Below are 15,345 nucleotides of genomic sequence, written 5' to 3' on the forward strand. Positions count from 1 at the left end.
TTTGGGGATCTTATATTTTTGAACTACAATTGCAAATGAAATAGAGAACAAAGATAAAGAATGAAAGAATCATTCAACTCTCTTTTAATGCACCTTTTCCCCTCATGTGGGAGCAGGGAATTTCACAATGCGTGCTCACAGACAGGGAATGGTGAAATGGTGACCCATAAATTCCCAAGCTGCCTCATCGTTTTAACTTGTGCTGCCATTTTAATGTAGTGACTTTAAATTCCGAGAAGTAATTATCACATGGTATTGAGAGAGGGGGCAGGTGTGACTGAACCTTCCCTGTACCTGTGCAGAGTCTCTGAAAGGAACGGTTTTCCTGAGGGTGCCCCTCCAAACGGCACTGGAAGCGATGCTGCCAGAACTCAGGAAACCATGGATTGCGGGTGTTGCTTTCCAAATTCAGCTTCAGGTAGTAGTCATCGAACCAGGTGACCTCAGCGGACTGCAGCTTGATTGTGATCCCTCCCACCGCCTCCTGCTCATAGGCTTCAATCACTTCCTCCCGGTCTGCCCAACCATCACTGCAACATGAGAAAGTGAAGACTGCGATCAAAACATGTGAGAATAAAGTCAGGACACAATAAATATAAGACAATATAATATTAATAAATTGTTGAGGTTTCAAGAAATATTTCTTTCCACAGAGAGAGGTGAGAATATGGAACTCACTACCACATTAATAGTTGTGGTGAAAAGATAATCTGACGTATGGGTCTTTTCCAAGACAACATTGAAGAGGCATCTTGACAGGTACATGAATAGGCAGGGAATAGACAGATACGGACCACATGGAGGCAAAAGGTTTTTAGTTTAGAAAAGGCATCATTTAGTTGAGACCAGTCAGTACATGAATAGGAAGGGGATAGGGGGATACGGATCCTGTAAATGAAGACAGTTTTAGTGTGGAAGGGCAAAATTTGTTGTTGCAGGCTTGGAGGGCCAAATGGCCTGTTCTTGTTCTTTGTTCTTCATAAATCAGAGACAATCTGAAGCAAATCATCACTCAGTTGAAATCTGCAGTCCTATCAAACTCTTTAAGCTATAAATTTAATACTATACTGATACCTTCCCAGTATCAATTGAATCTACTGCCCCAGTTTAGAGGGATAAAATTTTGAAACTCACCAACCAATCTCCTTCCATTTACTGATTACTGCTTTTGTACACTCATCAACTACTGGAGACTGAAAAAGGTACAAAAAGAGCACCTCCTTTATTTCTTCACCACTGTATTTGTACTGAATTCCTAAGTTAACAACTATATCTTGAAGCACTCTTTCCTCAACTCACTCTATGCTTCCATAGTCTGCAGGAGCAAAGTATGTCTACTTTTGTACTTAAAGTTGCAACTGTTAAATCAACTTCCTGCTGCAGTGATTAATACCTGTTCAATGTATCTGTTGATTGACAGATAAATGCCATTGCCAGGTAGTTTTAAATAATTACCCGTCTTAATTAGCTTGCAGTTTTCAAGTTCTAAGTCAGAGTCTGATTGCTAATCTAAATTATAACTTGAGAAAAAAAATTATCAGGGTATTTTCCACCTGCCCCAAAGTTCCAAGTTAGCATCTGTACTTTGAAGCACTTAGTGCTCCCACATACTGTGTGGTAGCAAAACCTGTCTATTTCTATGGAGAGTTGGTGACTCACACCCAAAATCATGATAGGATTAAATGAAAGGGGTAGGTCGATCAGCGTAGATTGGTTGGATTTATGTGCTGTAAGTTCTATATAATTCAGTTCACCTTTAGTAGGCCTTGCTCCATTCAGTTTTCAAATACATTATTTAAATTTTTTAGAAGAAAAATGATACAAATTACTGCAACAGCCGGCATTTATTCAGTGCCCTTGAAGTAGCCTGCTGCCAATCTCAATGGAAGAGGCATTCAGAGTTGTGGGAAAGCTATACCCCGTATAGGGCTAATTTTTGCTTACATAGATTTGCAGAGTATATGTCCTTGGGAGGCTGGGGTGTCAATTAGTGTGGCCCCCTGTTCTTTGCAACAGGAGAGCGGAGCCTTGCTGGATGGGTGACCAGTGAGGAAAGCAGAGTCAGCTGTAGATAACTTTTGTTTACCTGTGTGAATGAAAACTGAGATGTCTCGCTGTTAACGCCGTTGAGTATGCCAGAATATTTTGCATGAAAACCAATAATTGCAAGACACCAACCCCTTTTACATCGCAACCAGTTTAGCTGGCTTAATCACCAAGAGAATTCACTGCATTACAATCAATATTGAATCCGATACAATGCGTACACCACTTACCATGTTGGAGTGTCTCACACGGAACCATTAGTGTTTATATTCACATGCCACCCAAAAGCAGCACAATAACTCACAGTTAAAATAGACAGGATAAACATAAACAGATCCACTTCACACTCTAAACTCGATTTACTAAAATGCAATATGTTGTGTTTCACATGACGTCTGTGATTTCCGTTGCAGTTTGATATTACCAGTGCTTTTAAGCTCTTTGCAGGAGATTATTTCCGATCAGACTTCACTCTAATTGTTGTCATTCTTTTCCATTCAAAAATACCAATGAATGCACGGTATATATGTAGGAAAATGGGCCTCTCCTTAGATGTCAGCTAAGGTGCAGGGGTAACACTCACACCACTCAGTCAGTTGGTTGTGAGTTCAAATCCCACTCCAGTGAGCTGTTTACGTAATCCAGACACAGAGGGCTAGACTTTTGCTCCCAAGGCAGGCAGGAAATTTCACATCTTGCTACAACAGCTTCAGGAGAGTATGTCCCTCTTGAGCTGATTTCGTGGGGGGGTGGGGGTGGTGAGAGGGGGCTGGGGGTGATATGTGGGTGGGATGGAGTCAAGCCCTCTGCCTGTATCTGCCCCAGATTAAGATCAGAGGTAGTCGCAGGGGCTGATAAATGCCAAGGCAGGCTGTTTGCATAGGATTTGTCTGTTTTCCGGTACTTGATCCACCTGTTTTCTTAAATTTTAGGCCCTTACTGCCCATCAACTTCCAAGCCCATTACCCATGCCAACTCGTGCCAAACCATGCCTCCAGCTCCCTCACAGCCCCTTATAACTCCATGCCAGCTTAATGCCAACTCATATCAACCTTACCTCCCACCCAGCACCCTTTGTCCCTACATGTTCTGTGTCAACTCACCCATGGACAGTGAAAGCTAGAGCTCCCTTTGGATAAATAAAGATATGTAGATTAAAATAAGACAGAAAAGGACTTATGACAAATGTAAGGTTTGGACATAAGTACAGCTCATATTAAGGCATTATCATTACTAAACCCATCAGCATAGACCAGAGCTTTAGTTCCACCAGCCACACAAATCTATGGTTACATGAACAGCTTATATTCTGTGTGTTCTATGGCAAGTGATTCCTGCCTCTTGAAAACCTATCTAAAATGTACAAGTCAGGAGTGCGATGGAATATTCTCCACTTGCCTGGATGAATGCAGCTCTAACAACACTCAAGAAGCTCAACACCATCCACGATAATGTAACCTGCTTGATTGGCAACACATTCAACATCTTAAGTATTCACTCAAACACCGTGCTGTATTGTGTACATATGCAGGATGTGTACACCAATCTCTGTGACAGTTCTTCTCAAATCTGTGACCTTTGCTATCGAGAAGGTGAAAAGCAGGAAGTGGATGGGAACACCAATATTTTCATGATCTCTTGAAGACATACTGAAATACATTGTTGTTCCTTCATTGTTGCTGGGTTAAAATCCTGAAACTTGCTACCTAATACCAATAAGGGTTGAACATTCACCACATTGACTAAGTAGCTTGGGTAAGTGGTTCACCACCACCTCTGTAAGGGCAATTAAGGATGCCAAAATGCTTCCTTTGACAGTCACATCTCATGAATGAATAAATAAAAAAAGTGAGAACCAAGCTAAATCTTAAAAATACAGAGCAAGTCATAAAAAAGGGATTAAGAATAGCACAAGATTACGAGAGTAGATGAGTCCAACATAAACATTAACTCAAAATTATTTTAGAAACTTAAACAGTTGAAATGGAAATCAAAGGAACCAAAGTAGAAGACATTCTTGTGGAGATGGAACACATGGTTGAAAAACTAAGTGAATATCTTGCATTTGTCTTTGTTAGAGAAGAAGATGTTGTCAATGTCGCAATCGAGGAGGCAGCAGAGAAATTGGATCAGATAAAAATAAAGAAGAAATTACTGGCACTTCTTGTAGAATAGAATCTAATTCAATTTCAATTCTTTTATTTCTCTCTGTCTCTTTTCCTCACTCTTTCTTAAATCGAGCATTCTTTCCTTCTTTGAATTTCTCTTTCTGTACCTGATCTGACTCTAATTCACTCTGCTTCCTTCTCAATGGCTCTTCTGTTTCTTTCTGAATCATTGAATCATATCCTTCACTCAGATCTGATATACTCTGTTGCCTTCACCACACCCTTATGAGTTCACACTTCCAGCAACACATGGGATAGAAAATTTATAGAGTCATAAAGTCATACAGCATGGAAACAGACCCTTCAGTCCAGCCAGTCCATGCTGACCATATTCCCTAACTAAACTAGTCCCACCTGCATGTGCTTGGCCCATATCCTTCCAAATGTTTCCTATTCATGAACTTATCCAAATGTCTTTTAAACGTTGTAACTATACCTGCATCCCACTTTCTCTGGCGGTTCATTTCACACACAAACCAGTCTCCGTGTAAAGAAATTGTCCATCATGTCCTTTTTAAATCTTTCTCCTCTCACCTTGTAAATAATTCCCATGGTTTTGAACTCCCCCACTCTAGGGAAAAAAAAACTCTTGTCATTCACCTTATCTAAGCCCCTCATGATTTTATTAACCTCAATAAGGTCACCCCTCAATTTCCTACATTCTTTCTGAATCTACACAATGGGAGATGCTGCAATTGTGCCTCATTCAAGCAGATTCAGCAATGATTTGTAGACAGTCCTCAGTTTCGGCTTTCTAAGTTCCCCAAACCTCCATAGGTTTAAAACACTTTTGTGCCCTACATAAAAATGCAGCTGATCCTGGTGGATAAAATGTGTCATAACAGTGAGAAAATGTTTATATAATCAGAATCTGAGAGGAAACTGATGGCCTGAATAGCAGGAATCAAAGAAATAGCTCACTGCAGCATCACTTTACAATTGACTTGACATCAGATTACACAATGTTTAAGTGGCACAGTTGCATACTCATTGCTGTGTGGGGTTAGTAAGGATTGTTGGTGATTTAACACATTCAGCAGAATAGTATGGATTCTAAAGAGGTTAAATTAAGACAATAGGTTACATAAACTTAGAAAATAGACCAGCGATATAATTGAGGTATCTACAAGTATTAAAGGTTTTGGTAGGGTAGACGGAGAGAAATTATGACCCCTGATGAGGGAAGCCAAAACGAATGGGTGTGGGAGCAATCTGATTACCAGCCATTCAAGTATGTAATCTGACAGCACCAAAACTAACGATACAGGTTAATAAGGCCATAGAGAAGCAAGCCATGATCTGGGTTTCATTTCCCTACAGATAGAATTGAAAAGCAGAGATGTTGAAATTATACAGAAGCTACGCTACATCGCACATTGCGTGCTGTGCACAGTTCTGATCCCCGTATTAAATAAACAAGACAGCAACACTGAAGAAGATTGAATTATGATACATGAGGATGGCAACAAAGGAGTTGCAATAACCTGGAGAAGATGAACAGATTGGTCTTCTTTAACTAAAACAGAGACGGTGGGGGTGTCTTTAGAACATAGAACATAGAACAATACAGCCTCTACTTCCAAGGCAGACAAAATTGACAATGTTCCAAAAATATTACCACCTTAAAATTTCTCACCACGATAGAGCTCTTTCAAGTTCTGGAGAGATTTGCTCAGTAAACATAGAGAAATTGTTGAATGAAAACATAAACTGCTGAAGAAACTCAGCAGGTCTTACAACATCTGTGGAGAGAGATACCGATTTAATATTTTAACACCAATATGACTCTTCTTCGGAACTGAAGAGAGAGATGGAAAAGTGGTAGGTCTTATGCTGTAGGATAAGGGATAGGGTTGGGCGGGGGCAAGGGAAGGTTAGAGGGTGAGGAAAATTAGAGATCGCAGGTGCCACAGAACAAAAGGCAAGGGGAGTGGTCATGGTTGTAGAGAAGTGACATTGATGCACAGTAGGTGTTAATAACAGGTAGAGCTCATGGTCTGAACTCAAAGTAGAGTTCAGAAGTCTGTGAAGTACATAAATGGAAAGTAAGATTGTTCCTACAGCTTGCAATAGGCTTCACAAGAATATGGCAGCAAGTCCAAGAGAGAAATGTGAGCATGACAGCAAGATAATGTATTGAAATAGCAAGTGACCAGACGATTGGAATCATGATGGTGGACGGACTGGACAGTCCCAGACATTCTGTCCAGGTGAATTAGCAACTTACCTGTACTTCTTTCAATCTAGTCTACTATATGCAGTTTTATTTACACTGGGTTGACCAAACACAGACTGGGTGACTGCTTTACAGAACATATTCACTCAGTCTGCCACCATGACCTCAGTGTTTTGGTCACTTGCCGTTTCAATACACTATCCTGCTGTTGTGCTCACATTTCTGTCCTAGGTCTGCCTCCGTCCTCTCAGTGAAGCCCAACACCATTTCTTGCCTTCTACTTTAGGTCTTCTGGACTCAACATTGAATTCAACAACTTCAAACCATGAACTTTATCCTCCATTTTGTTTTCCATGTTCTCCCTCTACCCCACCCCTCCCCACTCCCACTGGTCCCCGTCCTCTCTCTTCCAGTATCTGGTTTTCTTGGTTTTGCTTTCAATAGGTCTGATTTACTTTCTGCCATTAACACCTACCATTAAAACTCACTCTGGACCTAGTCCTGATCTCTACAACCAATATTGTTCCATTCGCCTCCTTCTGTGAAACCTGTTATTGCTAATCTTCCTCTGTCTCTCTAACAATCTGCTGATCTTCCCTTCTCTTTCACTTGCTCCCCTTCTCTTTATCCTACAGTAGAAAACCCTTTACTTTTCCACCTCTCTCCTGAGTTCTGAAAAGAGTCGTATTGATTTTGAAACAGTAACTCTATTTCTGCTTCCACAGATTCTGCCAGAGTTGCTAAGTTTCTCCAGCACTTTCTGCTTTCTTTTATTATTTCAGATTTCTAGCTTCTGCAGTATTTTGACTTTGCCATAGAGAAAATCTGGCTAAAAGGACAGGACAAAGACATGTACTGACGTCCAAAATCTTTCCACTACCTGCTAGGCACAAGTCAGGGATGTGATGGAGTATTCTCCTTTTGTCTGAATCATTGCAGCTCAAACAACACTTAATGAGGTCAACACCAACCAAGACAAAACAACCCATTTTATCAGTGTCCTCTCCACCACTGGCACCATCACTACAGTGTGTATCATCTACATCAGTATTATCAAGTAAGATTTTGATGCTGATTAAACCTGTGAGGAACTGGCCACTCTATTTGTAGTGATTGTAATGATGTCAGCCAGGTGGACCTCCTAGAATATGAGTTTCTTCACTAGGGCTGCTAACCTAGTTGAATCAGGGAGCCCTGGCTGACAGATAGATGTAGGAATGTCAGAGGTTCTGTTCACTGTGAGAACTGGCTCTGAGGAAGCTGGACCAGTGTGAAGTACTATGCACATTAAATAAAGGATGACTTTGTTACGGGATACTGGCTTCTGTGGAGTTATTTCACTATTTACCCCATGATACAAAATATATACAACATTAAGCCAACACATAATGTTTTGAAAATAGGTTTTAGATTTTAAACTGTCAGCAAACAAGATTAATTCACTGATCAATTTATATATATTTAGCAACCTTAATGTAACGAAATTAATCAAAGTGTTTCCCCAAATTTACAGGACAATGTCTTACACTTAGCTATAAGAGGATAATAGGTCAAATGGCTAAAAGCTTGATCAAAAAGGAAGCTTAGTATCAAGGCAACATAAGGTACAGAAACTAACAATGGAGCTATTTTAGTTGGGAATGCACACAAGAGGCCAGAATTACAGGAGTGCATTGGATGGGTTTGTGAGGTTAAAGAGAATTGGAGACATAGAGAAGGCATTGTAATGGAGGGGCATGAAAAGAAGAATGAATATTTTAAAATTTAGCCATTGTTTGACTGGGAACAAACACATGTCATTGAGCATGGATGTGATAGGGAATAGACACAGGGTGTAGTGTGACTACCTGGGGTGGGGGGGGGTGGCGGGACGTGCTGGTAGTTGGAATAGTTGAGGCTACAGAAACAAAGGCATGGGTGAGGGTTTCAGTAGCAGAGGAGCTAAGATGGGGGCAAAGTTGACTGGTGTCACAGAGGTGATAATGGGCATGCTAAAACATGTGGTTAGAAGGTGATCTCAAGCTTAAATGTGACACCTAGTTTGTGATAAAATGTTAAACGTGGACTGTTACCAGAGAGAGGGTTGGAGTTGAAGTAAGAGAATGGAATTTGATGTGAGGACCAAATACAATGGCCTCACTCTTCCCAATATTTAATTGGAAGATTTTTCTGCTCATCTCGTATTGGATCTCAGGCAAGGAGTCTGATGACTCAACAACAGTAGAGGACCTGGAAGAAGTATCAGTGAAATAAAGCTAAATGTTTTTGGTGGACATACAAATTAGGGGCTAGAGCTTTTCACCTCTTGCTCTATTTCCGCCATTTACTGTAATAAGATCACGGCTGATCTGATTGTAACCTCAACTCCGCATTCCTGCCTACTCTCAATAATCCAAGCTGTCACCCCCAATTAATTGCCAAACAACTGTCCATCCTCTGACTTAAAGCTATTTAATGTCTCTGCTTCCACTGCCTTTTAAGGATGAACACTCCAAAGTCTCATGACCCAGTGTGAGAAAAATTTCTTCATCTTCTAAATAGAAGGGGACCAAAAATGAATCCCTGGGGTCACCAGAGGTAACAGTGTAGGCAACAATGAGTGGCCTTTGGAGACAATGGGGTGGTTTGGTGTAAGGAAGGTATGGGGCCCTGGACTGACATTGCAATGAGGTGCTCTTCACTGGGCATAAATAACACACTCTTGGCAGAGTTAACAGAATGCAGCAAGAACACATATGAAGTGTATAAGAACACATGAAGAACGAAGAGTGTAACGTGCGCAGAAAAGTATATGTCTGATTGGCATTAGGCAGCAGAGTTCACAGAACAGTCTTTCAATAATGTAACAAAAAAATTGGAACCCGTGATTATTTTGGAATATTTAGTCTTTAGCCATAACATGTAATGACCAGCTTAATAAAGAATTCTAAGCCTGAAGACAGTTTTAGAATTTGCCTTCTCCTCGATCAGTCTGTCTTGTACCCCAACTCAAGGTTCGATTTCACCGTCCAATGAAAGTTGATCAATCCTGTCAAAGGCTGCTAACAGGCTGCTAAGGATGAGGAGGTAAAATCTAATTGTCAGAATCAGAAGAACTGCTTCAATCGTTCATCCAACGTTCAGCAAAGCAAGCCTGCAGAATATATTCTCAAAGGGTTAACTGAAGTGTTTTGCTTTTGACAGTGTGCGCCAGTTTATTAACAAAAAGCAACCTTAGTCAAAAACAGACTGTTTCCATTTTATCAGAATTGACACATTAGGAGAAACTATGACATTTGACATATTCACGTTCTGCCTAGTTCTACTTCTGAACACTATGGTTAGGCTTTTCATGGACATTTAGCTCTTGGCCAACCTCTTATAATCTCTTCTTATGACAGTAGCATACTATTACTTTCAATTGATAATTTTAACTGATCTATTAAGGTGAAGGCTAAACACATTTAGATGCCGTGTGCATTCAGCGTGCGAAAAGTGCATGTTTCAACCTTTATTGGCAGCTGTACAGCCTGGTCCAATACTCCTGTATCTCAACTACTTCACAAAAATCTCTAACTGCTCACCAAAAAAAAGCCAAATTCTTCAGTTAGGCATTCTCTGTCCCCTGTCAAGGTTGGGTTGTTAAATATGTTCAAGGCTGAGATGGACAGATCTGTAAGAGAATTAAGGGTTATGGCAAAATTGCAGGGAAGTGCCTGAAGATTATCAGATCAGCCATGATCACTTTGAATGGCAAAGCAAGCTCAATGGCCTACTTCTGTCCCAATGTCTTATGGTTTATGTTGTAAAGGGGTGCTTCTCAAACATTTTGAGGCAGAATTTACTGCACTGTAATGGGAAAAGTATATGTGCTGGATAATTTATGTCACTCCACTGTGCACCTTGAAAAATTAACAACACACCATCAACCTACACATACAATTGTGAAGTTGCTACCTTTGGGTATTGATTATCAATCAGTCATTTTGTAGACATTTAGGGCTGGTAGCATTTTAATGAAGAGATTTACATTCTACAACTGTAAACAATCTCTCTGGTCCTAATGAGTAACAATTTAAACTGGAGAGTCTCATTCCTCAAGGTAGTAAATTATTGAGAGAGATTTATCACATTTAAACTTTCAAATTATTTTTTCCAACTCATTTAGCAAATTGCTATTGACCTAAGCCAATTCACAGCCAGCTGTCTGTCTGGAAGATGGGCTGCACTCACTGTCCATGCAGTCACAATGCCTGTTATGTCTCTGCTAATGACACTTCAAGTAATTGCTGTACTGAAGAATAGGAGTAATTAGAAGGAGTTTCTTTTCAAAACATTTTTAAATCAATTCAATTGAAATCCTAAAATCCACAGCCCCACTTTGTCCCTAACCCCTGCCCCAGCACTGACGTCTCACTGCCTCCCTCTGGCTAACTATCTTATTCATTGCTGTTTATCATTTTTAAATGAGATGGAAACTGGAATGGGGAGCAGAGCATGGTGAATACAGCAGAGTTGGGGAGCCAAACAGAATGGGTAGTGGAGAGGCAAGTGAACTGGGGCCTAGAGCATTGAATGCATGTGTGATATGAGTGACCCTTGATCATGGAAGTCAGTAGCACTGAGCATTCACCTATGGGTGAAGGGGACACTGACTCCCAGTTCTTGGCACACATTGATGACCTCAATGGGACAGACATCATTTTGCAGTGTGGTGGCAGGACATACACCATCATAAAATCAGGTCAGGGTTTGGGGCCAGCATCCCCGTAGAAATGATTTCCTTTATTCCTCTTCCTGTACCTACTTTGAGTGTAATTCTTCCTCCATTACCCTTTTTTCTCAATCCATACATTAATCATTGTGCCCCATCATTCACCAGGGTCCAAGACACCCTTTTACTTTTGCCGCATACTTATAAACTCTTTCTTCCAACAACTGAGATGGAGAAAGATCTTTGTGCTGATGGCTGAGGGAAGAAAGCCTCATTAATGAGATGCACCATTCCAGCAAATTCTGGGCCATAATTTTGACATGGAAACCATTCATGGAGGCTTTCCACAATCCATGAACTCCTTAAGAGGTTATGGCACATTTGTGCCCTATGTAGTAATATAGTAGGATCCTCACATTTAAAATAGGTCAAGCCAGTGAGAAAACCTTTGTACAACCAGAATCAAAGAACAAAAGAACAAAGAGAAGCACTGCACAGGAACAGGCACTTTGGCCCTCCAAGCATGTGCCAATCATCATGCCCTGACTAAACAAAAAAACAACCTTCTGCCCTTATTCAATCAGTATCCCTCTATTCCCTCCCTATTCATGTAACCATCCAGATGCATCTTAAATGTCGCCAACGTGCCTGCTTCCACCACCTGCTCTGGCAGTGCATTCCAGGCTCCTACCACTCTTTGCGTGAAAAACGTTCCTCACACATCTCCCTTAAACTTTTGCCCTCTCACCTTGAACCTGAGCCCCCTTGTAATTGAAACTTCAACCCTGGGAAAAAGCCTCTGACTATCCACCCTGCCTCTCATAATTTTGTAGACCTTTATCAGGTCTCCTCTCAGTTGCCATCTTTCCAGTGAAAACAATCCTAATTTTTTTAAACTTTCCTCATAGCCAATGCCCTTGAGACTGGGCAACATCCTGGTGAACCTTCTCTGCGCTCTCTCCAAAGCTTCCACGTCCTTCTGGTAATGTGGGGACCAAAACAGCACATAATACTCCAAATGCGACCTAACAAGGGTTTTATATTGTTGCAACATGTTTTGCCAACTCTTGTACTCCATGCCCTGGCCAATGAAGGCAAACATGCCATATGCCTTCTTAATCACTTTGGTCACCTGTGTTGCCACTTTTAAGGAACTTTGGACCTGCATGCCCAGATACGTCTGTATGTTAATCAGAATATTAATGACATGAATACCAGGGACCGAGTAGCTCCAGGCAGCATCTCTTACCATTGATGTGACATGAGATTAAATGTACAAGGCTAATTTTTGAGAGGATCCTTATTTTTACTGGTCAGCTCTACCGCTTCACCAGAATGATGCTAATGCTAAATTCAGAAAACAGGTTAGGTAATCTGACTTGTATTTTGAATTTAGAACATTATTGGGCAATGCAATTGAGGTGCTTAAGGTGATCAAATGATAGACTAGGATAGAGAAAAACATTTTCCTCTACTGGGTGAAGCTAAAGCAAGAGGGTATAACCTAAAAATTAAAACTAGAGTATTCAAAAGTGAAATCAGAAAGGAACACAAAAGGTTCCCACAAATCATAGAATCCCTACAGTGTGGAAGCAGGCCATTCAGCCCAATGAGTCCACACTGACCCTCTGAAGAGCATCCCACCCAATCCCTGTAAACCCACATTTCCCATTGCTAACACTCCTAGCCTGCATACAATGGACAATTTAGCTTGGCCAATCCACCTAATCTCACATCTTTGGACTGTGGGAAGAAACTGGACTACCTTGAGGAAACCCACACAGACACTGAGAAAACAGGCAAACTCCACACAGACAATTGCCTGGAGGTAGAATTGAACCTGGGTCCCTGGTACTGTGAGGCAGCAGTGGTAACTACTAAGCCACCGTGCCACCCAAGGTGGTAAAGTCTGGATCTCTTCCTTAAAATGCTGTGGATAATGGGTCAATTGGTACTTTCAAAATTGAAATTAATATGTATTTGATGTGCAAGGATATAATGGTCTATGGATCAAATGATGTTAAATGGAGTTTAGATCTGCCACAAACTTAGACTGATTGAATGGCAGATGAGGCATGGGTTGCTGAACTAGCCTCGTCCTGTTCCAATACATCTAATTCAACACCTTTAATTTATGTTATTTATCCCAGTCATTTTTAATATCTCAGTTAGAGGTAAGCTTATGTCCTGGGCTGAACATTTCTGGGGTGGCCCACACTTAGGGCCATTGTTCTTCTATGTTTTTGTGAATAACAAACTTTTCTGCAAAGAGCAATTTAAATTTGCCACAATGGCACTCTCAGTGAAGAGGCATACTGTAGGGATTAGGAGTTGGAGATAAATCCCCACACAACACTGTGAGAATGAATGTCAGATTGATATCCATTGTGCATTATTCTCACTCTGGGGGTAGTGAGAGGGACTTTATCTAATAAATTCCAAAAAGCCCAACTCTGGCAAGCACACTGCATAAAAAAATCAAGATCATTCAGTAAAGCCAGGTACTGTGGGGCTGATAGAAATAGATCTGTTAAAAAAAAGTGTCACAGAAGTGAAGGTCCGAATTGCCTATCTTTATTCTTTAAGGTATCTAAAATTCTGTAAGCGACATGAGTCCTGATAACATTGCATTGGGTCCATCGGCTTTGCCATTGTAATTATGGATAGGGACGATATATTACAACTATCTCACGTTTTCCGTGTTCTACATACGAGTGCAGTGCTCACCACTCCTCAACAGCATCAGGAGAAGTTCAAGGGAAGGGTTATTCTGGGCCATTAGCCAGAGCCTCCTGTCCATTCTAAATTAGACGCTACTTACACAAATACTTTATTAAGGAATACGTTGCTTACCCAAACCTGTAATGTAATAATTAAGTGTTAGCTCAAGGGAAATTAATTTCGAAAACGCACTGGCGTTCGGCTCCCAAACCTAGCGAACATGTTCATAGTGCAACTTCCCTCTGCTTATTCCCAGTCCATCTGGTCCCTGCAGTTAATACACTTCCAGGTGAGCAGGTGGCTGAATACAAACCTTCCGTCAATGTCGCTTTGAGCTGGCTGACAGGAGGCTCTCGCTAATGGCCCAGAATAACTCTTCCCTTGAACTTCTCCTGATGCTGTTGAGGAGTGGTGAGCACTGCACTCGTATGTAGAACACGGAAGACGTGAGATAGTTGTGATGTTTAAAATGATTGACGGTTTTGATCGGTAGGTGGAGCGAAGCAATTTAAAGCTGGCGGCATTGAGCAAGGAGTGCAGTCTTAAAATTAGAATCTTGTCATTTCAGGAGTGAGATGAATAAAGCATTTCTTCACACAATGGATAATGGAAATCTGGAAGTCTCTGTGAAATTGCTGGTCAATTGGAAAATAGAAAAAAAACCTGAGATTTTCATAAGCAAAGAATATTAAGTGGTATGGAATTAAGATGGGGAAACTGAGTTAGAGCTGCTCGGATCTAATAGAATGATGGAACAGCTTCCAAGGCCGACGGCTTACTGCTGTTCCAGTGTAGATTGGAGCAAAAACATAACAAAAGGTGAGATAAAAGCAAAAAGCTTTGATAAATTCATCGGGTCTAGCAGCACCTCTGGAGAGAGCCCAATATAACGCTTCTTTGGAACTGGTAGAGAGATGGAAAAGTAATGGGTTTTATAATGTAGGGAAAGGACAGGAGGGAAACAAAAAGGAAGGGGAGGGGAAAGTTGGAGGGTGACGGAGATTAGAGAGCGCAAATGTCATACAACAAAAGACAGAGGGAGTGGTGATGGTTGCAGCGAAGTGAGACAGACCCAGACTAGATGCAAACAGCAGAATAAAGGTTAGCTCTCTTGACAGCAAAACCAAAAACCAAATACAAACACGGTGATGGGGTGGGGAACAGAACGGAGGACAGAGCTCATGGTCTGAAGATGTTGAACTCGCTGCCAAGTACAGAAGACTGCAAAGTGCCAAAATGGAAAATAATCTTCACATTTCTATTTTGATCTACCACATTCGTCCATTTGTCCAAGTGAGTTATTTAATTTGACTTCCTCGCGCCCTCCCATCATCATCCTCTGTGTCTTGTTCTCACTTGTACTTTGAAAAGGTTTACTCTATTGCGAACCAGATCCTTGCATCGAATGATGATGCACGGAATTAAGGTGCACAGCCATGATCTGACTGCATGATGCAGCATGTTCTAGGAGCTGGACAGCACGAGTTTCTGTTGCGTACCAAAAACTGGCTCTTCCTTTACAAATCGGCGTTAGCTGTGAG

The 15,345-nt window shown here is 41.1% G+C and overlaps 1 protein-coding gene across 1 annotated transcript in view; it reads right to left on the reverse strand.

Moving 5' to 3' along the window:
• Positions 1–15,345, reverse strand: part of LOC109910796 (metabotropic glutamate receptor 1-like) — a 194,327-nt gene that overhangs the window by 42,375 nt on the left and 136,607 nt on the right. Inside the window, exon 3 of the mRNA XM_048600928.1 lies at positions 295–530. Within this exon, the coding sequence (XP_048456885.1) occupies positions 295–530 (236 nt within the window). The remainder of the gene's footprint in view (positions 1–294; positions 531–15,345) is intronic.

Source organism: Rhincodon typus, chromosome 9 (assembly GCF_021869965.1).
Source record: "Rhincodon typus isolate 14 chromosome 9, sRhiTyp1.1, whole genome shotgun sequence".
Taxonomy (NCBI): Eukaryota; Metazoa; Chordata; class Chondrichthyes; order Orectolobiformes; family Rhincodontidae; genus Rhincodon; species Rhincodon typus.